This window comes from Delphinus delphis, chromosome 10 (assembly GCF_949987515.2).
Source record: "Delphinus delphis chromosome 10, mDelDel1.2, whole genome shotgun sequence".
NCBI classification, from domain to species: domain Eukaryota; kingdom Metazoa; phylum Chordata; class Mammalia; order Artiodactyla; family Delphinidae; genus Delphinus; species Delphinus delphis.
This window is the reverse complement of record NC_082692.2, coordinates 43303446-43331191: the sequence shown is the minus strand read 5'-3', so window position 1 is coordinate 43331191 and position 27746 is coordinate 43303446. Positions and strand designations below refer to the sequence as shown.

Here is a 27746-nt window from a genome sequence, read left to right as displayed (position 1 = left end):
TCATTATTCAAGAAAATAGAAAACGTAAGTAAAATTGACCAAAATAACATCTATGAAGTAATCTAATTCTTGGCCATCATGAGAAAGGAAGAAAGTAGAGTGTAGAAAAAAGAAACTTTCTTTACATTTGTCTCTTACTAGCTCTCCAGTCATTTTTGCTATTTGTAGGTGATTTAAGCAACCAAATTATAAGGGCTTTGCCAGCCTTCATGTTATCTTGCATAGTTTGATTCTTTATTATCCTTTATTTGGATGTGTGTAGGGATGTTTCCCATATCTTGCATTATATTTTAGTGGATTGATTATGATGGTAATGTATAACTTGAAAACTGATTGAATATTTTAAAAATATTATTCTCTAAATTGCTCTTGCAATTTCCATTTAAAATGTAGGGTTTGATGGGAAGCGACGGCTCACCAGGTCAGCCTGGAGCCCCAGGATCTAAGGTAAAGAAAATTAACTTAACAAGATTGAGGTCTTTGTGCAAAATGACCATTTAGGTACTTCAGTCAAAGTTTTAACTACATTGATTTTATTTTGAATGTGGTTTGAAGTCTATGAACAAGCACTTGTGGGAATGAAGTCTTAGGCAAAAGCTAAGCATATAAAACACGCTAACGTAAAGCAGGCCTGGTTTAAGCTGGAAAAGGTCCAAGATCCTGCATGACTCAGCCCTCTTCCCTTACTGGCAGCTCAAGGGACTGAGGAATACCCAGAGCTCTATGGGGCTCTGTACCCAGCCCACCATCTAGAGTATCTGTAGTGACCACTGAGGGTAACTTTACCAACTTCCAAGTCCTCTTCTTGGTTTTTTATTTAGTGGAATGTATGTGGAATTTTTATTTGTAAAATGCCTTGTAGTGAGTTTTATCCTCCCTTGGGACTGTGGATAAGATGGCACATTATCTCAACTTTCACATTTAAAAAGTAAGGCACGCTTGACAATATATTTAGGTGTCAGGTGAGGTTATTCTTAAGCTAGAACTGGCACTCTGAGTACCATGATTCAACCGTTTTCTAGGTCTACAGAGTCATGTGTAAGAGAATTTCTTTTTATTAGAGGATCAGACCGGGTACCTTCTGGCTCAACGCAAGAAACTATTCTTGACTACTTAATAAGTAGATTCTAGGATAGCCTTCTGAAAGGAAGTGACGGAATTGCTGTTTTGGAAGCATTCAACCTTTAACTAGACCAGGGAAATAGATCCTGGCATACAAAATGAGTACATGGCCTAATCTACTCTACTTTTAATTCTAAAGTACCTAGAAAGAGATAGGATAAAATGTCATTGGGAGCCCAGTGATTAGGGAAAAGTAGCTGCCGTCTCACCAGAGGTGGACCCTGTGGGTGCTTGGAACACTGTGAGTCCTAGCAGTAGTAAGTGTGCACTTGCCAAGTGGAGGTTCTCCATCACGTTGCAAGGTCATGCTGTAAGAAAAAATAGAGTAGTTGTATATTCCTTAAATAACTGGGTACAATGGACTCTCCCATGATGTTCTGGATCCTCTAATTCTTAAGAACCCAGCCTAAGATTTCGTCAGCATTTTTAATTAGCCACTTAGCATCGTTGGCTCACACTGAGCTGGAGGTCAACTAAACCTGCTAGATTTTCCATAAAAGACGTTAGAACAATGTATTTGTGGCATCCACCACTTGGGTAGGTCTGCTGTTGTGGCTGGGGAGTCAAGTGGCTGATTCTAACATCACAGTTTGTTTTTACATAAATTACTATAAAGTTTGATTTCCCTCATCTTGTCCTTCTACGATTATTTTGTTAAAAATAGATTCAAGATGTTAAAATTATACCTCTTAAATGTAATCTTTTCAGTGAAACATTTCAACTTGTTTTCATACAGTATATTACCTCAGGTCTTAGAAAGTTTTTCTGCCAAGGGCCAGATAGGACATGTTTTAGTCTTTGAGGGCCATATAATTTCTGTTGCAGCCACTCAGCTCTGCTATTGAAATGTAAAAGCAGCCACCACGGTGTGGATGTGCCTGTGTTTCGTACAAGTTTATTTACAAAAGGAGGCATTGGGCTGACTTAGCCCACAGGCCATAGTTTACTTGCCTCTATGTTAGTTGACAAAACCCTCTGGTTTTGTCAACTAATATATTTGTGAACTATGCCTTCAGTAACAATTGATATAAATTCAAGAGTAAGACTAAAAAAGCTTGTTAAGCAAGGCAGGGATGAGGCTGAAATTCTGTGGTAGATCTTTAGAAAACTTCCAATTTAGATTATAATACCTCTTTGTAAAATAGCTGTTGAACCATTTATAAGTCTGTTTTACCCTATCATATTCCAGTTTTATAAAATATTATCTAAATAACATCAGGGTATATTAACATAATCAGGTCATGTAGCTTTTGGTAAGTCCTGTCACCTCTGAGTTTCAGCTTAATCATTTGTAAAATTAGAAAATTTAAGGAACCATTGTTCTATGGTATAATCATGCTTTTATGTGCTAAATGCTTTAATTAAGTCCAAATAGTATGCTCACGTGGTTCTCAACGTGAGCTGAGAATGAAAGTGGTTCCCTTTACTGATCAGTGAGCCTGACCTGGCTCTGGGTGATCATCGCCCCCCACTTCTAGGTATCACACCAACCTCTTTAATTATAGGTTTTTGCCAGACATTGATTAGGTTGTGATTTCAGGTGTCCAAGTATATTTGAAAGCCAGAACCACCACTGACAATCTCTCCTGATGATCCAGGAGGCAGGTTGTCTTTTATAACCAATCCTCTTTTCCTATCTTACATTCTTTGCTCTGACAACTTGGTCTTGCTTTCCAAATGTCTGTTAGCAAGGACTGCACTGGAATCCTGAAAAAGAACGCAAACTAAAAGTTTTCTGATTCATGCTTCTTCCAAAAGCCACTCAAAAGTGCATTTGAGGCTAATTTTCTTTTTTCAGTTGCATACTGAAAATGAGTCATACAGAGAAAGCAAAACAGAGAAAGATGAAGATTTCCAGCCTAGAAGATGCTATTAAGATACATGGGTCTGGCTTGTGCAGCACAAAGACCTAGCTAATTAGTGCCAGTCCCTAAAGATTGGAATCTCTCTTTTTACTTCGAGCTGCCAGCATCAAACAGGCTGGTAGAAAGCTTTATAAATATGCGGACTCACTTCCCTGCTTAAAAGAGTTTTTCTTAATAAGTAGGCTTCACATATAGATTCTATATTTCAAACAATTGGAAAGCTGAAAAGGCAAAAGTTGTTTAAAGTGTATTCCCTTAAGTGTCTGTATCAGATATATGGTGATGACTAAATTCAAAAAATTTCAAATGGCTTTGATGCATTGACAGGGAAATAAAGGTGAACCTGGACTTCAAGGGCTGCCTGGGGCTTCTGGGCTCAAGGTAATTAATTTGTTTTGAAGCATTTGGAAATGTTTTCAAAGAAGTATGAGTTCCTCTCATTATTTGATGAGATTAACATTTGTATCCCTTAAGAAAAGATTGATGAAATGAAGGATTACCTTTTAACATAAAATTAGGGTACCTGAAAGCCAGTGGTGAATGTGGGCCAATTTCATTTCTGTTTTTTGGATATTTTATCATAGTTTAGGTAATAAAGGCATGAAATATGCTTTAGTTTGGTTTTTCTAGAACTAGTAAAATTTGGATGCTAATATGAACATCTTCTCTGGTTCAGAGAATATCACGCTCTTATGTGGCTGAATGAGTGCGTGTCTCCCCTGGTGGTGCCGTTTCTTTGTTTGCTGATTGATGGGACTTTATTTTCAGTCTGGGAGTCACAGTTGCCTTTACCAGTTTCCTCCAAACCAAATAGTTGATGTTTATTTCAATCAGATTTTCAATTCTCTTCTAGCCTTTAAAAATCTAGAGTAATATTCAACAGCTCACAGTGAGCAAAGAGAACAGAACTTAGTTTCTACAGAAGAGAGTTGTTTTTATTTAATATGACAGAGTTTGGGACTAATGGTAAAGCAAATAAAGCAAAACCAAAACTCCATGAAGCATATTCAGGAGCATGTCCTATCTCTTACAATTTTAACCTAAATATTGTTGATACATCATCATCATATACTTTCACATTGTAAGTCTCTTTTAAAAAAGGAAATAATCCCTATGACATGATAGGGAGTAGAAAAATTGAGTTAAGATAACTTATGGACTATTCCTTGTTCTGAAAACAGCTCAGGAATTTATGTCTAAGAAAATAATATTCCATATATATAAAGTAAAAATCATAAATTTGCATATCTAACTACAAGGGTGTTCACCCCAATATTATTTATAAAAATAAAAACTGTGAAAATGAATGTTTAACAATAGAAATTTTATTAAATATGGTAAATCAATATAGTTGAATACTATTCTGTAATTTAAAATTTAAAAAAACATAATGGCATATAAAGAACTCAAAATATTAATATATTTTGAAGTAAATGATTATGTTTACTTAAGTTATGCATACACAGCACGTTTTAGTATCTAAGTTGTGTATGTGTTTGTGAGAGGTAGAGGGAAAAGTATATAACCAAATAAAAATAGTGGGTAATGAGATTTTCAATAATTTTATTACTTCTATTTACTTACCAGTTTTGTAACAATAAAATAAGTCTTTTTAAAGGAGGATTATGAGAAAAAGCAATTTCAAGAGGATGGGAAAGTATTAGTAAATACAAAGAGAGATACCTGTGTTTATTATTTTCACTGCTTTATTATTTACTGTTGACATTATAAATATAATAAAAATAACAAATGTTTATAAAATTTTAAAATATGATATGATCTCAGGATTTCTTAACTAGCAAAGATAGGAAAAAATATAAGAAGTTTTATTGGGACTTCAGTGAACTTTACTATTCTTTACTATTTCTATAGTAATAACTCTAACAAAATTTTTAACTATCAGTTTTCAATTTGAGATGTATATAGAGATAAAAACAGTGGGGTTTTTCACAAGCAGTAAGCCTGTGATCTTCATCTGAATTCTGTGCTACTTAGGGAGAACCAGGAGCAGTGGGTCTGCCAGGAGAACCAGGATACCTGGGTTTACCTGGAATTCAAGGGAAAAAGGTATGATATTTAGGACATATAATTCAATGTTAATCAGCTATTACCATGTAAGTTTTCTTTTTGTGCTCATAGTGTAGAAGGGCCAATTATGCATTCAGTGATGAGCTGACCTATGTATTTGGTGTACATATAATGTGTTCAACCTCATGCTAAGAGCTGTGGCACCTTTCATGTCCCCACATAGGTACTGTCTCCTAGATGAGGATCTTCGAAGAGACAGATCAAAAAATATAAACGTACAATTAAATAATATATTGTAAATTCAGATTGTTCTGTGGTCAATCCAGATGTGTCAAGAACTTTTTAGGGAAAGTATTCCATGTGAGGCACTCTTACCAAAATGTGAATATCACTCTTACCAAAACTGGGGCAAAAGTCTGAAACAATAAAAATTACAGCCAGAATGCTTGACCATGGCATTCCTATCTGTGAAACAGTTATATTACATAATAGTTCACTTAAAATTAATTTAAGGACTTTAAAATACAAAACATATATATTCATATAAAATGTTTTGGTGAGATAAAACAGCATCACTTTGGGTTCTCTCTCTCTCCTGTTAAGTAAAGAACTCTGAGCTGTATCTATACAAATATTATTGTTGGCTTGAAGTCTTTGAGCAAGAACTGACTGCCCACCTGTCAAAGAAGTCCATGCCCCTGCAGATATATACAGTTCAGGTTAAGAGTGGATGTGTTGGCTTTTTTTCTGCAAAGGATACAAACTGTTATGTCTCCATCTTTGTATTCCTTGCTCTTTCACTTTTTCTACCATTTCATTTTTTCTATCCCTCATGTATTATCTGCTCAGCCCCTAGATTACTGTACCTAGTGTGATCCCTTTTGCCCTGATGAGCGGCAGGCAGTACTTGCTGACACAGGAATGACCCTCACAGCAGCAATTAAGTGTTAGACCATCAGTGAATATTAAGTAAACTACTGTGAATATGTTTGGATTTAGAGAATTTCCTTGTTCAGAAACCTGCCAGTTAAAAGAAAATCTGTATTTTATTCGCTGTAAACACAAAACTCTACTCTTTATGTTTGGATAGGATGGTAGAAAGGAAATTTGGAAAGAGCGTCCAAGTTCAACCTTGGGCAAATGCTTACCTTTCCTGATCTGTGGGTACATTATAAGAACAAAGACACTGAACTAGTTGGTTTCAAACATCTCTTCTAGCTGAGAAATTCCAGGAAACAATATTATGGAATATGAATTTCCCCCCAAAAGTTAATTTTTGAAGCGTATGTTTTCTAAAATACTTTTTCAACATTGTTTTATTTCATTTTTTCCTATAAATTTGTGGCCATTATTAGCTTAATAGTAGAAGACTTTTCAGTTTGATTTCATAAAACGAGATTTGTCAAAATATAGTCCTCTCTTTGTTTAACTTCAGATTGTGATCAATATAGAAAAGTTTTCTTCTTCCTTATAAAATAGAAATTGTAGTTAATTTTCTTTTGAATGTAAGAGCACAAGAAAGTATTCATTTAGAACATCATCTTGACATAATGTGTTTTTACTCTCTTCTCAAATATCATGTTGGAGTCAACTTTTGTTTATAAGGCACTTGTCGAATTTGCATGAGACCATATATTTTTCTTGGCAGAAGAAAAGCATGTTTATTTGAAAGGATACAGAATATATGACATTATGATACATATTAGACGGCCTTTTTGCAGGGGGACAAAGGAAATCAAGGCGAAAAGGGCATTCAGGTATGTTACTGGCTTATTTTATTTTTTTGGCTTGGCAAAAAAACTCAGGGCTTCATTCTTTTTAATTCTTACATGGCTTTTCCAGCTCCTTCCTGTTTTACTGTCAATATCTGTTAAATCCCAGCTTTCTCATTTTACTAAATTTCTCAAAACACATCAAATCTAACTTTAACATTCGTCACTACACCACTATTGTAGGAAACTTGGGAACCAAGCGATTCAACAAAATAACATACGGATTTTATCACATGCTTGTAATATATATTTATTTACATATTTTATGGTGTGTTGGTTTCCACAAATGATTTGACATGGCTTATGGCATAAATAAATTTGATAAGAAACTGTTAACACTGTATATAAAACATATTCAAACTAATAAACAGAAGGAGAGTTATACCAGAAAATTAGATCAGGCTGAGGAAATCTAGGGAGATTTAGAAGGACGTTTGGTTTTGGGTGGCTTAGCAACAAAGGCAAAGAGGAGAACTATGCTACAGCTTTGGGAGATGAGGACAGTTTCACCTCAGTCTGAGTGGCCCTCAGATGGTTTTTTCATTAACTGAAGCCTGACCCGTGAGTAGGACGCCGCTGGCTGAATCAGTGACACTGATCAGGAATAAACTATATCTGTTGGTCTTTCAGTCTTTTAAGTTCTAGAAATGTAAGACTTTTCCAATCATCAATTACAAATCAAGTGTCCAGACAGTACTTTAATGATGTTTTTAAGATTACCAAGCTCAGCTATAGGGGTTTCCCTGATGGTCCAGTGGTTAAGAATCTGTGCTCCCAATGCAGGGAGCACAGGTTTTATCCCTGGTCGGGAACTAAGATCCCCACATGCTGTGCGGTGTGGCCAAAAAAAAAAAAAAAGTTCAGCTATAGTGGCTGAGTCTTGCTACGTAAAACACTTTGCAAAATTCGCAGAACTTTGAAAGCTCCAGAATATCTGGTGGCATAAAAGGAAATTTCAAATTTAGGTAATAATAGCATCAAAATCTGCTAAGGTCACAGTCTGAACACTGTTTCAGACAATGAAACTTGAACTAAGCCCCTTCCCCCCATCCCACTGTCCTGACCATTTCTTGTCATGGGTCCTGGGTGACTGTAATATCCTAACTGGTCTCCTTGAGTTCAGTCTACCCCTTCCCCCCACACTTTTACCAGCATCAGTAACTAAGTTACACAACTGCTTAGGAGTCCTTCAGTGATGCTCCACACACATTTCAAGATAAAGTCCAGCCCATAAAGTGCCTCCTTGTTGGACTGAATCTTCTTTAGTCTTATCTCTTTGCCAGTCTACCCACTATTATCTGCTCCTGCCCTGCTGCTTTAGCTGGAAGAAATTATACACCTCTGTCCTGTGTCTTCTCTCCCTGCCACACCCCCGTCTTCTCGAGTTGGGTACCACTTACACATCCCTGAGGGCTGCACTCAAGGTGGAGTCATTTTTCCTACCCTCTTTATCAGATGCCCCACCGTATGTCCCAGTAGTATCCATTCCAGATATATAATTATACACTGCATCCTTATCGACCGTATTTTCATTATTCTTTTTTAATAGAATTCCAATAGAATTTAGTTGTATATATTTTTATTGATATAATTAACATATAACATTGTATAAGTTTAAGGTATACAGGGCACAATGTTAATATATAATAATGTATAAGTTTAAGGTGTACAAGGTGTAAGTTTAAGGTGTACGAGTTTAAGGTGTACAAGTTTAAGGTGATATAATTAACATATACCATTGTGTAAGTTTAAGGTGTACAAGGTGCAATTTATATATTGCAATATGATTACTACTGTAAGGTTAGCTAACACCTTTATCATGTCACGTTAGTTTGTTTATGTGTTGAGAACAGTTAAGGTTTAGTATCTTAGCACTTTGAAATTTAGAATTTAACTGCTTATTAAAGAGATTAATTGCTTAGCTTTTGCACCACACAGTAAGCAACTTGAAGGCAACATGGGGACACTGCAACAGTGTCCCTACAGCAAATAGGGCCCCTGGGAATTCATTGATGTAAGTAAGTAAATGAAAAAACCTCTATGCAGGAGTGATTTACAATTTCAGTCACTAGATCTTTAATTGATTGTGTATCTAGGTGTATGTTTTGCTAGAAACTGCTAATTATCCTGTTCAACATAGGGATGAAATAGTAGAGTATCAGGGTCTGGCCCAATGTCTTATACAAGGAGGATGTCCCAAAATATTAATTGAATGGACAAATGTGTTTATATCTTTATTAATTTTTTCTCTATTTGTCCTAATTTAAAGATTTTCATTCAAAATGTATTTTACAGTATATTTTTAGTTTAAAAATGTCTTTCAAGTGATCTTCTTGCCCTCCATGTGTATAATCAACACCGAACATGAATAATGTCATTGAAATTAAGAAAATGACCACAGCCACTGGATTTTTAAATTATTTTCATGCTGTGAACATGGACTCAGCAGAACATCCTCAACTGTCTAACATTATTTACATGTTCCCCAAAGTCAGTAGTTCATTCCTTGTCTTTATCCATTTTAGCTGTAAGATTAGGTTGACGTTCCTCTCACTTCTTTTTTTCTTCTCTTACATCATTTTACATATTTGCATCACTGCTCTTGTGACCTTTCTTCTAGATGACAGCACAGTACATAGTTTGTGTTGTATATGTGATTGCATCATATGTGTGCAAACTAATGAATAACATTTATTCAATTTTAAAGGGTCAAAAGGGAGAGAATGGAAGACCAGGGATTCCAGGGCCACAGGTATTTTTTTTTATGGAAAATGAAATAATGAATCACATAATGAACCCCCTGAGAGAGGGTTACTTGCAAATAAAAATGGGTGGGGAGAAGGGGAGATGTAGCCTGCATTCTAAGTGCATTCTAAGTGCCCAAGGATGAGAATTCTAGTGGTGATGGTGATCACAACTTTAATCTTTTGATTTATATTTTCATTTTCCCATGCTGATACTCTCAGTGGCTGTGAAACTTGATTTTCAATGCTTTCTTCTGACCAAGTAAATGACTAAAGGTAGACAGTTCCACCCATTTCTTGGAGTAGTATTGGCCCAAGGCAACCATACATGGCAGCATCTCTGTACCTACTGTTGAGTTTTGATTTTCTCCTTGAAATGTGAGTAGTTGAGGCCATACATAGTGAAGGAATGTCCTTGTTTCTCTCTAGTTTGTTCAAAGATATAATTTACTACACTAGAGATGAATTAAAATGCCATCTTGAAGAACTGTGTTATGCAGTAGATACATAATAAGATTGCCTTGCTTCTTCCTTGACTAAACTCTCCTCATGAAGCCATGTTTCGGTGAGATTGCCAAGTGGCATGTAGGTTCAGTCAGAGCCATATTGGACAAATAAAAGCATCCAGCTGGGCTTCCCTGGTGGCGCAGTGGTTGAGAGTCTGCCTGCCAATGCAGGGGACACGGGTTCGTGCCCCGGTCCGGGAAGATCCCACATGCCGCAGAGCGGCTAGGCCTGTGAGCCATGGCTGCTGAGCCTGCGCGTCCGGAGCCTGTACTCCGCAACAGGAGAGGCCACAGCAGTGGGAGGCCCGCGTACCGCAAAAAAAAAGAAAAAAAAAGAAAAGCATCCAACTGATTAGGGAGTGTGGGTGGGAGAAAGATTCAGTGATTACACTGACTCTGGAGGTAGGGGGATAGAACTGTGAGGTGATGGCTCCAAGGACAGGGGTCTCTGGGTCCCTCACTTGGAGGAATGGGGGAGACCATTGGTGTAGGGAGCAGTCTTTGAAAGCACATGGCCCCAAGGTTGTGTAATATGGAGGGTGAGTGTTACATGTCAAAAAGTTGAGAACTTAGAAGTGAACTTCAGAGCAAGGATCACTGAAAGGAGAAATGGACAGAGTTTGCCTGCATACAGTTATGTGCAATACAAAAGGTCTTCATTTTCCTGTCCCTTCACTCCACTCACACCACTGGGTGACAGTCAGCTCTGTCCCTATTCCCCTCTGACCTGCTCTGTTTCCCTGCGTTAATCACACAGCATCTTTAAACAGCTCTACTCATAGGAGGACCCTCACCCCTTCATCCATCACCCTCCACAACCCAGGCGTTTTACCCCAAATTGTTATTCACAGTAACTCTCTGATAGAAGGATATTTTCTTTGGATTTTGAGTTCACAACTTGGTTAGCTCACTGACTGACAGATGACACTCTCTGCAAGTTTCCCCTAACTTGTTTTCTTTTATCTCACTTCTCAAGGAAAAGAGGAAGTCTGCTCCCCCAAGGCAGGATTTGGGTTCCCTAGAAAGCTTCTGTCCTGGGTGTGTTGGAAGCTGCGTTTTCCACCACCAGGAACTGAGTCTACAGGGAGAATGGCAGGGGGCGGGGTGGGGGTGGGGGAGCAGGACAGCCATTGCCTCTCAACAGCTGAATAGTTGTCCCAATCTCTCAAAGTAAACAAAGTCCTAGTTAACTGTCGTCCTACCAAGGGCTGCACGTGTGTGATTTTTCTGGCGTTCACATTGTGAATGGGGTCCAAGCGAATGTTTCCCTCATGAAATCATCTTAGTGGATTCTCAGATGACAGCTGTTTTCAGTTTTAGCTCTCATTTGGTTCTAGTCCAGAGAGCTTACTATTTTATCTTTCCTCTTACTCTGGCTCCATTTGTAATATTCTGTCTGGTAGAAACCCCTGCATTTCTTCAGAAACTTCCATATTTAAAGAATGGCCTTACAGAGAGTGTTTTACTTGCTGATCGACGTTTTTTATACATCTTTATTGGAGTATAATTGCTTTACAATGGTGTGTTAGTTTCTGCTTTATAGCAAAGTGAATCAGCTATACATATACATATATCCCCATATCTCCTCCCTCTTGTTTCCCCCTCCCACCCTCCCTATCCCACCCCTCTAGGTGGTCACAAAGCACGGAGCTGATCTCCCTGTGCTATGTGGCTGTTTCCCACCAGCTATCTATTTTACGTTTGGTAATGTATATATGTCCATGCCACTCTCTCACTTTGTCCCAGCTTACCCCTCCCCCTCCCCATATACTCAAGTCCATTCTCTAGTAGGTCTGCGTCTTTATTCCTGTCTTGCCCCTAGGTTCTTCATGAGCATTTCTTTTTTCTTAGATTCCATATATATGTGTTAGCATACAGTATTTGTTTTTCTCTTTCTGACTTACTTCACTCTGTATGACAGACTCTAGGTCCATCCACCTCACTACAAATATAGCAGAGGGAGGAACACACACCCAAACTCACTCTACGAGGCCACCATCACCCTGATACCAAAACCAGAAAAAGATGTTACAAAGAAAGAAAACTACATGCCAATATCACCGATGAACATAGATCCAAACTGAAAATTAAAGTTTGATTAAATGTGTGGTAAAGGGTGCATGCCACATTGCTAGTACTGTAGCTTGCACATTTACTTATTTATTTATTTTTTCCCTATTAATTTTCAAAGGGAATTCAAGGCCATCATGGTACAAAAGGAGAGGTATGTTTCTTCATGTATTATGCTGTCTGTTCAGTCCTCATGGCTTGATTTTTAATACTGTATAAATGTAGCTATTGACATCACAAACAGAAAATATCTTTCATGTTCTTTAGTAGTTCCTAAATAGAGATTTTCAGAATATGTAGATTCACTGAATTAGGTATGAAATGTTACATATTTGCCAGTAATATTGATTCTTCTTCTAAATTAGGAGCTAAGTTTTTCTGCATGTTTCTCAATGAAGAATATTGTGTATTTCTACATCTATCTCTCTAGGATTTAAACTCCTTGGGGACAAGACTGTGTCACGTTCATCATTGTATCTCTGGCACTATGCATATTGCTTAATCAATATATGTACTAGGTAGTGGTTATTTGTAGGGTTGGATGGATGGATAAATGACAGTTTAATATAATATGAAATTTCCTTCCTGATCAATTACAGTGTTTCCCAACAATTTCCTATATAACTTAGATATATGTTTATATATTTTCATATCCATATCCTTAAGACTTTTATGATGCATTTATACCTTCTGAAATATTTAAATAGAACTTTTGAAGATTTCTTTTGTTTTTAGAGAGGTGAAAAGGGAGAGCCTGGTGCCAGAGGTGCCACTGGACCCAAAGGAGAATCTGGAGTGAATGGTCTGATGGGGCCTACGGGTCCCCAGGGGCAACCCGGGGAAGCAGGTCCTCAGGGACCCCCAGGACTAGATGGGAAGCCCGTATGTATTCTGCTTCTTTCACAGTTTTCATATTTCTGTTGCTTTTTACTTGGTATGTCAATGTTATAACCCTTAATAATTTGATGCAGGGGAGAGAATTTTCAGAACAGTTTATTCGACAAGTTTGCACTGATGTATTAAGAGGTAAGTCTCCAACATAGAGATTTTGATAACTTTCAAATTTCAAAAGTAATACAAATTCTTTGTAGAAATTATAAAAGATATAAGTAAGATGAAGAAAATAAAGGACATTTATCAACCTCTCGTTTTTATTTTCCAGATAAGTATTTTTATAAAGGTAAAATATTATATGTACCCTTTGTAATCTTTTTAATAAAGCAATTTATCATTATTTCACCATTGATTAAATTTTCTTCCCTGACATAATTCTGGTAATTTTATTGATAATATGACATCTATAATTTAATTTACCAGTTTCTTTTACAGGGGCACTTCCTTTTTTCCCTTACTTGAAGCAATTGCCACAATAAAATTATTGCACAGAGCAATGGATATTTCCATAGTTAAATTTCTAGAAGTGAAATTATTGGCCAAGAGATATGTATCTGTAAATTTAGAAAAAATATGAGTGATATTATTAATGCCCATTCACCATTTAAACATAAGGGATGGGGTTTCTTTGCTTTTAAGCCCAGCTACCTGTCTTACTTCAAAGTGGAAGAATTCAGAGTTGTGATCACTGCCAGTCCCAGCGTGGCTCTCCTGGTATTCCTGGGCCACCTGGTCCCATGGGCCCAGAAGGTCCCCGAGGATTCCCTGGTTTGCCAGGAAGAGATGGTGTTCCTGGATTAATGGGAGCTCCGGGACGCCCAGGTGCCAAAGGATTAAAAGGTACTTAGTTTGTATGTGTAAGCAAATAAATAACGGAAAAGGGTATTTTTTGTATTCACATCCTAAACTTATTTAACAGGCAAGAGTTCCTGTTTGTTTTCTTGAAGACAAAAAATTTTTCTATCCCTAAGTCTTTAAATAATTTGTCAACTGAGTTAAAGAACAATCATTCTATTTCATGAAAGAATATCCTAAAGTCAAGAGAGAGGTCAACGTTATGAAGCATGTGAACCTGTAAATCAGAAAATGTTGACAATGTACTTAGAAATTTTGGTTGAGTCTAATTAGGTCTTTAAATAGAACATCACAGACACCATTTCCTTTATTTTGACTTTGGTTACTTCTGTAACCATATTCAAAATTGTTTTCTATAAATTTCTATAAGAAAAATGATGTTTTGCGACCAAACTTCCTAATAGCCCACAACTTACTGCTCTTTGTTTTTGAATATTTATGTGAAATGTTGGTTGATAATTCTTTCCTTTTAATTTAATATTATAGGAACAATTTAGATGTTTCATCAAAGTAATAAAAGAACAAGTATGAGTAACAAAAAGAGCTAATAATTCCAAACCATTTTCCTTTCTTAATATTTAATCTTCATTAAGTTTTGCTAGACCACTGATCATTTTATAAAGTTTCGCTTCAAAAATTCTGTGTCCTGTTAACAATAGTAAATAGGTGGCTGGCTAATTTTTAAAGATTTATTTTTCTTTTAATGTGTGTATTAACAGCTTTGAAAGAAACAATCTAGGAGGAAGTGATTTTATGGGAAAAGTAAGCTTACTCCCCTCTCTGACACTCTGCAGGCTTACCAGGACGAAATGGGGCAAAGGGGAGCCAAGGGCTTGGGTACCCTGGAGTACAAGGTCCTCCTGGTCCCCCAGGTATGAACTGATGATGCTCATAAGTGTTGCTGCACATTTTACGTTAAGAAAATCATCATAAATCTCTGTCCAAAGATTTGAAACCAAGACTTTCGTTTCCTTTTTTGAGTGATTCACATTCAACACATTGAGCTCTACCTACTAGAAGTTTTATCCTATATTATATCCATTAATCATTCAGGATTCTCTCTCACTTATCATTTAGACTCCTTAGAATACCACTCCTTAGAATAGTTCTCAGATGGTTCCAAGTTGCCCAGGCCTACCTAGTGTATATCACCTTTAATCTTTATGATTCTCAGGGAAGCAGAATAATGCTGAGATGGACTTGTAAGCCAGCCTCTGCTAGCTGCATTATTTAACTTATCCGTGTGTCAGTTTCCTCATTTGTAAAATAGTGATGAGATGTCTTTTGCATCATGACATTGGTGGAAGATTAAATGAATTAATACATGTCATGCTATCAGAACAGTGCATGAAAAAGTTATGTTTTCAATAAATGTGTACTATCATTATTATTTTAGATGTTATTACTGCTCAAGGCTTTTGGGTGGATCAAATGATTTAATACTTTGTATGTAAAGCATTTTGAACAACACCTACAATTGTAGCTTAGTGCTGAATAAATGTTTAGTAGTAGTAGTAGCAGGAAGTATTAGTGGTAGAAAGTGCCCAGTCCACTCTGCTCCATCCCTAAACCTAAATATTTTGTTTTTGTTATTTTGGGTCATCAACTTTAAAAGGCCAATATCTTGAGTTAATTTTTCTTTTTTTGAACATGCTAATTGAACTAAGTATGGTTCACAAATTAGTGTTATAATACCTCTGTGTATTGATTACTAGTATACTATGGTAATGACAATGTGTTTCCTTGTGGAAACTAAAATATATATATATATGTATATAATGGAAATAGTCATTTTGACTACAAATATGGCACAAAAGTGGCTTTATTAGAGTTTTAGCTTACTGATATATTTATAATAATTTTGGCAATTTATAATAATATTGGCAAAAGATAAGCTGAGAGGAAGAAATAGTTTGGACAATCCACAAATTGAAATATTAGAATGTTAGCTCTGTGTCTTCAGCCGCAGCATGATTGCATATTAACATAGCTTGGCCTAGTTTTACAAAAATTACTTTTGGATAGTTCTTTTCAAAATGGAAGGTGTATAGAATTAGCAAGAGGATACCTCCTCTTTTCACCTTAGTGCAAATACGTAAAAGTTTCAAGGGAGTCTTTTTACCAGTTTACATGTTTTGCAGATTCAGCTGTGTCAGCAACAAAACCAAACTCATCTGTTCATGTATTGCTAATGTCCCATCCTAGGTCCAGAGGGCCCCCCTGGAATAAGCAAAGAAGGTCCTCCGGGAGACCCAGGTCTCCCCGGCAAAGACGGAGACCACGGAAAACCTGGAATCCAAGGGCAGCCAGGACCCCCGGGCATCTGTGATCCATCACTGTGTTTTAGTGTCATTGTCAGAAGAGATCCCTTTAGAAAAGGACCAAACTATTAGTGTCTGATGCCTCATTCAGCAGCCTAGGCATGGTGCTCTTCTTTTGTGGTCTTTGCATCTCAGGAAGATAACAACAGTAATCCCTTGAAAAGAAACTCATGTACCTCGGTGTTTTTATTATTGTTTCTTTCCTTAATGAAAAATATAGAAAAGGTCACATATACCGATTTTAAAGGCTCCTCAGTTCTTCAGAGCCTTTAGATTAGTAGCATTAACTAAATCTCAAGGGTTTCTTGTAAGTCCATTCATTTTAGTCAAAGTCAAATATAAAAAAACACCATTGCCTGTCAGCCAGTCAGTTTCAGTCACTGTGAAAAATTTCACATTCAGCCTCCATGCAGCAGAGTATTTGAGTTCAACTTCCTGTCTGTGTGAATTTCATGTTTCATAGCTCATAGCTCACACTTCTACATTAGTCCAAACGTGCATCTGGACATGGGAGATGAGATCAGGGCTGATATTCAGTTTGGGAACAGACCGTATTGCCATATCAGCCCTTACTCCAGTGTCTGTGCTTACCAGACAGTGGTGATGGACTGTTGGGGTTGTTCAGTGTTTTGAATATCACCTCTGAACATTCTGGAAAAAAAGTTTCACTGGACCTGGTTGATATGTTCAAAGGAATGGTAAGTTCAGAAATACCAAAAAGACTTTCTTCTTCATACTTGCTTAGTAATTGGAATGTTTGTTGCATGCCTTCATTTTCCATTTCAGTTATTACATGTGTACATTCATATATGTTAACTTTTATTGTAGCAAAGCTAGTGGGAATCAATGCTCTAGTTGACAGGAAAGGTAACTCCACAAATCCTAGGATGTCTTGATATTTTTAGCAGACTTTAAAATATTATAAACAGTCTTTGTGTACTGTACTTAATGCTTTTGTAAGGAACATAATTTGAGATATTCCATCTTTATCATGCTCTAAATTTTGTTACTTTGCTTATTATTCAAAGTACAATAAAGTTTTGAACAGGCCTGAATGCAGTGTCTTTTTTTATACTTAATTTTAACTGATTCTTGAGTATATTATCCATTTGACATGGTCATTTATTCAATGGGTATAATTTATTAAATTATTTACCTTATTTTTAAATCACTGATTCATATGAAATAAGAACTTAGAAATTGGGTTGGGTGCTCCTCACCTAGATGGGTACAGCATCTGCTTCCTGGCCCAGGAATGGCTGGTAATCAGAGTTTAGCTTAACTGATGACGTGTCCTTCTGTGACTTTGATGAGAACCTTGGAGGCGACTGAAGCCCATACATTAAGCAGCTGAATTAGCTTAAGGCTTGTTTTGATGTTCTGTCTCCAGCAAAGCCCCAGATATTTGTTAGACCTGACCAACTTACTCCTGGTAATTATAGCATTTCCTGGTAGACCTGGTGAAGGGGCAGAATAGGAACTTCCTTCTGCCCCTTGTTCATTCGACCAGCTTTGAGCACATGTGATGCTGAAAACTTGGTCTCTATGTACTGGTGCCAAATCGAATCTCAGAGACAGAGTTTTGGATGAAGTAGAAAAAAATAGCTTTATTGCTTTGCCAGGCAAAGGTGGACACAACAGGCTTATGCCCTGAAAAACTATGTGTCCCAACTTGGGAGGATTTAGTGAGAATTTTATAGCAATGATTCAAAGGTGGGGTTGCTGATAAGGTTAGGGTATGTGCAGGGCCTACACTCCTTTAATCTGGCCTCTTGATGAGCTTCTCTGGTTCCTTTAATCTGGCCTTAGGGGAGTCTTCTCTGGAATGAAGAATGCTGACATATCCCATTTATTGGGAGTTTTAGTTCTGTAAAGAGCTCAAAGACATTGTTATGTGTATCTCTTAAGGTGACCCTGCCCCAAGGCTGCACTATTGTTTCTTGACTGCTCCTCCCTTGTCTCTATATCCCCCTCCCTACCCTGATTAGCAACTGTTTGAACCTGTCCTTTGGAACTCAGGGAAGGTCATGGAGGCTGGAGTCTATTCCCTACAAACAAGAGATGGGGGACAGAAAGCCTTCCATGCCCAGGAGCCCCACAGGGTCCTGCTCTGTTTCACATGGCCATGTAACGCCTGGGACTGGGCCAGGGATACAATGGTGACATAGTCATGTGGTCTGGCCTGAGGACACTCATGTCTAATGAGGCACAGGTAGGAAAACAGGTGATTGCTATACATTCTAAGAAAGGAGAAAGTGCTATAGAAATGTATAGGGTGATGCTATGGACTAAATTGTATTCCTCCCAAATTCATATATTGAAGCCTTAACCCTCATGGGATCCTGTTTGGAGGTAGGGCTTTTAGACTGTGATGAAGGTTAAATAAGGTCGTAAGGATGGCATACTAATCCTATATGATTGGTGGCTTTATAAAAGGAGGAAGAGGGAAATCCCTCTTTCTCCACATGCACACATATGACAAAAGACCACGTGAGCACACAGTGATAAGGCAATGATTTAAGAGCCAGGAATTATCATACTAAGTAAAGTAAGCCAGACAGAGAAAGACAAAAATGGTACAAATGAACTTATTTCAAAAGAGAAATAGAGGGCTTCCCTGGTGGCGCAGTGGTTGGGAGTCTGCCTGCCGAAGCGGTGGATGCGGGTTTGTGCCCTGGTCCGGGAGGATCCCACATGCCGCAGAGCGGCTGGGCCTGTGAGTCCGGAGCCTGTGCTCCGCAATGGAGGAGGCCACAACAGTGAGAGGCCTGTGTACAGCAAAAAAAAATAAATTCAGACATAGAAAACAAACTTATAGTTACCAAAGTAGAAAGGTTGGGGGAGGGATAAATTAGGAGTTTGGGAGTAACATATACACATACGACTGTATATAAAATAGATAACAAACAAGGCCGTCCTGTATCGTACAGGGAACGATATTCAATATCCTGTAATAACCTATAATGGAAAAGAATCTGAAAAAGAATAGATTCATATGTATAGCTGAATCACTTTGCTGTACACCTGAAACTAACACAACATTGCAAATCAACTATACTTCAATTTTTAAAAATTGCATTAAAAAAAAAGAGCCAGGAAGATCACCCACCCTGATCTTGCACTTCTGGCCTCTAGAACTAAAAGCAAATCCATTTCTATTGTGTAGGCCACCCCATGTGTGGTGTTTTGTGTGGGAGGCCAAGTCATAAAACAGATGAGTGTAGGGAAAGCTTCCCTAAAGCAATAGTTATAAACTGAGATTTGAAAGGCCAGGAGGCATTAGCAGCCCCCCAAGTCATGTCAAGTGAATAAAAATGAGCAAAGTCTAGGGGATTAGAAAAGGCCTGGAGAACTGAGAACAAAAACTAGTGAAATCGAGTGGGACCCTGTGGGGCTTCTGGGCACGGAAGCCTTTCCGTGTTCCTTGTTTCTTGTTTGTAGGGAACAGCTTCCAGCCTCCACAACCTTCCCTGTGTCTCAAAGGGCAGATTTGAGCAGTTGCTAATCAGGGAAGGGAGGGGGATACAGAGACAAAGGAAGAGCAGCCAAGATACCACCTGAGGCCAGATTAAAGGAACCAGAGAAGCTCATCAAGATTAGGATATCACCTGGCCAGATTAAAGGAGTGCAGGGCCTGCACACATCCTAATCTTATCAGCAACCCCACCTTTGAATCATTGCTATAAAACTCCTCACCAAATCCTCCCAGGTTGGGACACATAGCTTTTCAGAGCATGAGCCTGTTGTGTCCCCCTTTGCCTGGCAAAGCAATAAAGCGATTCTTTTCTACTTCACCCAAAACTCTGTCTCCGAGATTCGATTAGTCACTGATGCACAGAGGAATCACTAGGGAATATAAATCATATTTACTTTCAGTATCTGCTTTTAAAATTGGTAACTCAAGATGAAATATTTCTGTAATTTATCATGGTATATATGTCCTAACATATTTTTGCCTTGTACAAATTCGAGACTAACTCATAAAACACTGATGTTTAAGAATGAAAAGGTGAATGGTTTTGTCCTGCAAATACATTTTCACCATAATGATGTACCAGCATCTTACATGCAAGACCTTTTAGCGTAGTTAAAAGGGCATGGCTTCCATAGTGAGGTTGCCTGTGTTCAAATTCCCACTGTTTTTTTCCAGTAGGAGCCTTCAGAAAATGTATTTATCTTTTTGTGCCTAAGTCTCTTCATATATTAAATAAGGAATATTAATAATACTTACCTAATAGTAAGGATTAGGATTATGAGGATTCAATGAGATAAAACAAAAATATTAATCCATAGAATAAAGTCTGATCATCTACCAGAGCCACACAGAAAATGTGAGATTAGCAAATTTTGAGATGAAATATTTAAAAAACGTATTCAAAACATTTTATATTTGTGCAACTAACACTGATAAAGTTAATTTGATTCAATGCCATTAAGAATGAAACTCTCAGTCTTAAGGGTAACAACAATTCTCAGTAAAGGCTCTCTTGACCAGATTTTGATTCATCCTGGTCTAAAATGTAAAGTGGGAACAATTTAGGTGGGAAAAAAATCAGCAAACCCCTGGGGTTTATAGTCTTTAGTTATTTTATCTGTATTTTATTCTATTAGCTATATTTATATCAACTGTATTTTATCCTTGGTTCTTAGAACTTTACCAGGTAATTATTTCATTTCCATCATGAAGAGATTTTCAATTGAGATGGAGCTGCATATCATTCTTTTTATCCCCAGTAGAGGGCAGCAAAATACATATATACCCACAAACACAGAAATAAGCTATGATAACTTCCTCTCATTATATTAATCATATAAACTATCACTGTGTATATTTAGCCTGAACATTTTCTCAGTCTTGTATGCATAGTTAGATTTATATCCTTAAAACCTTAATTATTCCAAAGGAGAAAAAAAATCACAAGGGTTTTATAAATTGAACACCTAAGCCAGAGTTCATGAAGCCATTTATATTTTGATATCTTGCCTATCTGCTTTACCTTGGTATGATTTAGTTTATTGACTTAAAGTGCTCTGGCTAGGACCTTTGATTATAGCTTCAGAGTGGTAACTTTATTGTCAGGGAGCTGTTCTGAAGCTCACTCCTGGGATTCCTCAGTTGTAGATCCCACCCCTTAGCTGCTATTCAGCTGTGTTGTGTCTGAGGCAGGTAGAAAACTGTCCTTATCGTTATTACAGTGAAGAGTCAAACCACACATCGTATGGTCTGGTACAGTACATGGTGTAATCTGTCAACACAGCAAAGTACCCACTCTGTGGCTGAGACACTGAGAGCCTAATCTTCGAAGGCTCTGAGGCATGATGGGGAGACAGAGGGAAATTCAAATGAACAGTCTGTCTGTAGTTTACAAAGACCAGGAATAAACCTGTACTTTAGTAAAATGGAGCTGCAAAAGTTTTAACAAAATTTTATCTTAAAAGCTACATAGAGAATCTTATCTTGCCCCGCATAACACATTTGAAATAAGGAACGTTACTGTTCCTGCTCACTAAATTATGTCTGGGTTCTGCCTTCCCCAAGGTAGGTTTCACAGAGAAATTTTGAGTAAATAGATTTCAAAAGGACAACTTAAAGTAGCTGACTGGAGTGTCATTCTGAATAAGCAAGAATGACAAGCAGCAACAAGGTTTTTCTGTCGTGTCCCCAGTTCAGTTGCCATTTCAAAATAATATTAAATCAAATTTGAAAAGTATCTATAGATCTTATACAGTGAAATTTAAAGTGAAATTTTGAAATAAGTCATTTTTGACAAAAGAAAAAAAAAGTTAAGGAGTGGTCTGTGATATGTGACCTTGGGTAAATCTGATAACTTCCCTGAATTTGTTTTTTTAATCTTTAAAACAAAGCGTTTAAGTTACTGTGTTTTTTAACCCAGGATGTACATTAGAATCACCAGGAGAACTTTAAAAAATTCCCTTGCTGAGGTTCCACCAGACATTTTGGGATCACTGCCTTGCTTTCGAGGCTTCCAACCAGAGAACACAGCTCCATGGGAGTGATAGTCATTCTATATTTTTAGGTTTTGGATAGCTGGTGTTGAGGGTGGCAAAAGATAAGAGTAGAGATATAGGGAATGGGAAAAGGGCTGGGGAAGGAGAAAGCAGATACCAAAGAATCTTTCAAGATTGTAATGCGGAAATAGCAGGAAGAGGTGTGCATTGCAGATAAAACACTCCGGCTGCACTGAGAATAGATGAAACCAGACAAGATTGGAAGTGGAAAAGCTAATTAAATGCCATTCCAGTGGCCCTGAGGATAAAAGGATAAGACAGAGGCAGAAGGGATAGGGGAAAAGAACATCAACATATTGATGCCCGAAACTTGGCCTCTGTGTGCCAGTGCTGAATTGAAATCAAAGAGTTTTGGGCGAAGTAGGAAAGAATAGCTTTATTGATTTGCCAGGCAAAGGGGGACACAACGGTCTGGTGCCCTCAGAAACTGTGTGTCCCAACCTGGGGGGGATTTGGTGAGGAGTTTAATAGCAATGGTTCAAGGGCGGGGATGCTAATACGGATCAGGGTGTGTGCAGGGCTTGTATTCCTTAAATCTGGCCTCAGGTGGTCTCCTGATGAACTGTGGTCCTTGAGGTTATCAAACTGTGACCTTCTTTCTGGAATCAAGTAGTTAACATCTTCCATTTGGTAGGGACTTCAGTTCTGCAGAAGAGCTCAAAGATATTATTATGTGTATCCCTTAAGGTGGAACCAGAACCCTGCTCCAAGGCTGCACTATTGTTTCTTGACTGCTCCTCCCTTGTCTCTGCATCCCCCTCCCTTCCCTGATTAACGACTATTTGAATCTGCCCTTTGGAACTCAGGGAAGGTCATGGAGGCTGAAGCCTATTCTCTGCAAACACCAAACGGGGGATACAGAAAGGCTTCAGTGCCCAGGAGCCCCAGAGGGTCCTGCTTGGTTTCAGTATTAGTCCTACTAAAATCATGGAAAACTCCCAGAATCTACCCACCATGTCCTCGGTGACCCCAAGAAGGTGAGGGCTTATGAAACAGGCTTCCTAGGAATAACCTGCCATCATGCAACTGTGAATGTGTAGAACAGAATTCCTGTTTTTCACCCTTGCTACTTTAATGCCAGCAAAACCATTGGTAACACCCCTGTTGCCCTAGCCAGCTAGGGAACTGCTCTCTTTTACACTAACTAAACAGGCTGCCTGCAGTCCAGATTGTGGCTTCTGTGGTCCCTTGTCAGCAGTGCCAATGGGCAATGCTGCACAGTTCCTGGAAGAGGTGATAACATTTTTTCCTGAATAAATGCATCTGACATGACTAAGATTGTGTGGAATCAAACCTCATTGTTGTTGATAATTGCCACTATTTCTCCTATTTCATCTATTTACTCATTCAATTAATTCATTAAATAACTCCTTGGAAGTAGAGTACTTACTTTCTTCTGGTGAAACTGGTTTTTATTATTTGAGTGAAACATGCTATATCTAGATAACAAAAAATGTACTCGAACATATTTTTTTCCATTTTAAATTTTGTGAAGCGCAAAAAGCACTGTGATGTCTTTGTTAACATACCCAAATCCCATATTGCTTTAAAGTCAATAGGAAAATAAGGCTCTGAAGAATTTTAAGCATTCAAGCTAATTAAATGCCTTGAAAACATTGAACACTAGATAGAAAATTAGTCAGCTTGGGGAAAAGGAGGGGATGGTGGATAATAGGAAAAAAATACACATGTTGTTAAGGAAAATCATAATTTCTAGTTTCATTTTTTCTGAAGTTTAATGTTGCTGCTTTCTAAGGACGTGACCACGTTATCTAATTGTCAGTGGAATAATGTGGTTTTCTGGTGCCAAATTCTGAATTCCACAAGACTAACTGCTGATGAAATTAGAAGAGCTTGTTGAATTTAGAGATTCTGGTCTTTAGGCATGGAATTTAAAATAAGTATTTAACCACATAACTTTTTATGCCTAGTATTATGTAATTTCTGTGTTAGAAATTGGCAAAGAAACATTATTTCCCAAATATATGTATTATATGAAAATCTGCATGAAAGCCTATGAAAGGAAATTCGTGCATAATATTACTCAGGGGAAAGAAAATTCTGAGGGCAAAAATAATTGCAATGGTTTTGTATTTCTGAGTACACAAAAGACTCTCAAATAAAAATAAACAAATCAAATAACTATTTCACTCTCCCCTCATTTCACAATTTCAAACCTGCCTGAAATTGATCTGTATTCTATTTTTTTATCTCCTGCCTTTCTCTTTTCTCTTCTTTTCTTCCTAAAGTCCAAAATATAAAGCAAAACTTGATTTTGTTTACTGTATGTATTTAATAAATATAATAGACTAACTTTAAAAACAACTTGATTGAGGGGTAATTTATATACAATAACATACATGTGTTTTTAAGTCTATATTTTGATAGGCTTTGACAAACATATGTGCCTGTGAAACCATCGCCACAGTTAAGCTATAGAACATTTGCATCACCCCCAAAACATTTTCTTGAGCCTTTCTCTAGATAATTTACCCCTCTTCTGGCTGCATTAACCCTTGATCTGCTTTCTGACACTATTGATTGAGAATTTTACTTTCTGGAGTTCCATATACACAGAATCATACACTACATATTCTTTTGTTTCTGGCTTCTTTCATGAAGCATAACATTTTTGAGATTCATCCATGATGCTGTATCTACCAATAGTTTATTCCCTTTTTTGTTGCTGAATACTATTCCTTTGTATGATTACATTTCAATTATTCATTCACCTGTTTATAGAAAGTTGGGTTATTTCCAGTGTGGGACTCTTCTGAGTCACACTGCTATGAATATTCATTTACAAGTCTGGATGGAGATGCTTTCATTCCTCTTAGGTATTAGAAGAAGAGAGAAAATTGACTGTGAAAGAAAGAAGGGAGAGAGAAACATTTATATGGATGTACTTTCAAAAGTCAAGTGAAGTACCATCCTGTGTGTGGATTTCAGTGGAGCTGGCTGAACTTTGAAATGAGGACACTGGGTGTCTCTAAAGTTGCTGCAACTTCACAACACTGTATTTCAATTGGTGTGTGTAGAGAATGGTGAAATCCACTTGGATGTGGCCACGGCTGGGAAGAATGACCTTACTCCAGTGTGGAAGGCCATGTTTCCCTCAATGTTTATAGCCACCAAACGCACCATGTACCGAAAACTCAACATTACGAGATTTTCTTTTCAATTCAAAATTAAATGTGCGTATCTATAGTTTTTGCAAAGAAAAGGAGAAAAGGAGTAAGTTAGAAAACACTTGTATTTGTTGAAAACAGCTTGTCAAAAAAAATGGTATGTTTGGAAGGAAAATATTACTGGTATCTTTAGAGAAGTCTTCTTTACAAAGAAAGCTTACCCCCTATGAAAACAATAGGGTGAGGATTTTAAACTCATTTTACAGAAGGATGCTGAGGCAAATAATTGTCGACGTCATGAATATAAAGTATCTGGTTAAAAATAGAGAATATGCCAATGCTTTGATCTCTTAATTCTCAGTGTAATGTATTTTCTTTCTTCTCATCTCTGCTGCCTTACTCTGTGCCCGTATCAAAATAATCTTTAAAAATCTTACGTAAATCTATGTCTAAGGCAGTATCAATAAACATTTTATTAGTTTTAATAGCCTTTGAATAGCTGCACATAATGTAGACCTTGGATTTGAACAATAAGAATTTAATACATATCTTTTAATGCATGCAAGTTAATTTCTTGAAATAGTCATGTTTCCCAATTGTGAACTTCATTACACTGTTCTTTCTTAATATGAAGATTAGAGCATATTTGATTATTTTTATTGACATATTTTTCACACTATAGCACATTTATATGAACTTTGAAGCTATCCACTCTGGGAATTACAATTATTTTTTCACTTGGATTTTCAAGAATTGAGAATCTTGGCACATCATCTGTAGCTCTGCATTCCAATAAATAGTCTGGATAATCATGATATTGAAGAAAGATCATATTTGGAACTAATTTTTACTTTGGCTTCTGCTTTTCCAGAACATGTACTCACAATTCCTCTGAAAAGCATATAATCCTTCAGGTTTTTGAAATAAAATTAAAAGATACAATGAATAGATCTTGAAGCCTAGAATAAATGGTAAAAAAGTAGTCATTGATTAGTTTTTCAAACCTTGTTTGGACATTTATTCAAACGTAACTGAAACAAAATGTCTTTGAGACAACTGGTAAATTTGAATACAGACTGGTATTACACAATACTGTTGATGTGTTAAATTTGGCGATGTCCTGGTGTCTGTGATTTTTTTAAAGTACTTATTTAAAAATGCATTAAAAATGCAAACTGAAGTATTTATGGATAAATAAAAAAGAATTATAAGAGTTGGTAATTATTGATGTTGGATAACAGATGCATGAGGGAGAGTATTTATACTATTCCTTCTCATTTTGTATATGTTTGAAAATTTCTATAATACAAAGCTTTTTTAAAAAGTAAAAGGCAATGAATGGGGGTGATGGGATGGGTAAGAGGTGTTCCAAGACCAAGTAGGGAGATCGGGGAGGCCTCACTAAGGTGACCTTGAAGCAAAGATTTGAAGAAGGGAGCTGTGTGGATTTCTGGGGAAGGATGTTCTGGGCAGAAGGAGGGGTTAGTGCAGAGCCCTGAGGTGGAGGTGGGCCTGTCATATTCCAGAAACAGGAAGTCCAGTGGCTGGACAGGAGCAAGTAACAGGTAAAATAGTAGGAGGTGGCATTGAAGAGTCACCAGGGGTAGGTGGGGAGGAGAGGAAATGCATGCAAGATTACATCTGACAAAGAGTGCTTATCCAATGCATATAAAGAACATTTCCAACCAAGAGGGAAAAAAAGGCAGGCAACCCAACACAAAAATGGGCAAAAGATTTGAACAGGTCCTTCACAGAGAGGAAATGGCCAATTAGAACATGCAAAGATGCTCTGCTTCATTAGGCATCAGAGAAATGCAAATTAAAGCCACAATGCTACATCAGGACACATACGCAGAAAGGTTAAAATTAGAAAGGCAGGCAATACTAGGTACTAGAGAGGAAACAACTCTCACACACTGGTGTTGGGTGTTTAAATTGGTATAAACTGTGGTATCTATTAAAATTAAAAATATGCATCCTTATAAACTAGCAATTCCATTGCTAGGTATATATCCAACAAAAAAGAACAGCTGTGCAAACTGAAAAAGCTGGACAAGAATGTTTAGAGCAGTATTATTCTTAATATCCTCAAACTGAGAACCACTCAAATGCCCAGGAACAGTTGAATAGATAAACAAATTGCATTACAGTCACAAAATGGGCTACTACACAGCATTTAGAATAGCCAAGTAAACAGTATAGCTAAATCTCACAAAAATATTGAGCAAAGGAAACAGATATAAAGGACTTAATGCTGTGTGATTCTATTTGTGTAAAGTTTAAAAATTAATCATCTATTCTGTTAACAGCATGGTGGATACTCTTGGGGAGGATGTGACTGAGAAGGAGGCTGGGGGAAGCTGGGGAGCTGGTATCGTTCTATTTCTATTTCTTGACCTGGATGCTGGTTG

The 27746-nt window shown here is 37.3% G+C and overlaps 1 protein-coding gene across 1 annotated transcript in view; it reads left to right on the top strand.

Moving 5' to 3' along the window:
- Positions 1 to 17224, top strand: part of COL21A1 (collagen type XXI alpha 1 chain) — a 185979-nt gene extending 168755 nt beyond the window's left edge. Inside the window, exons 20-30 of the mRNA XM_060021357.1 lie at positions 394 to 447; positions 3315 to 3368; positions 4983 to 5054; positions 6737 to 6772; positions 9495 to 9539; positions 12229 to 12261; positions 12843 to 12989; positions 13079 to 13133; positions 13641 to 13841; positions 14651 to 14728; positions 16062 to 17224. Coding sequence (XP_059877340.1) covers positions 394 to 447; positions 3315 to 3368; positions 4983 to 5054; positions 6737 to 6772; positions 9495 to 9539; positions 12229 to 12261; positions 12843 to 12989; positions 13079 to 13133; positions 13641 to 13841; positions 14651 to 14728; positions 16062 to 16249 — 963 coding nt within the window. The 3' untranslated portion in view covers positions 16250 to 17224. The remainder of the gene's footprint in view (positions 1 to 393; positions 448 to 3314; positions 3369 to 4982; positions 5055 to 6736; positions 6773 to 9494; positions 9540 to 12228; positions 12262 to 12842; positions 12990 to 13078; positions 13134 to 13640; positions 13842 to 14650; positions 14729 to 16061) is intronic.
- The last annotated feature ends 10522 nt before the right edge of the window (positions 17225 to 27746 follow it).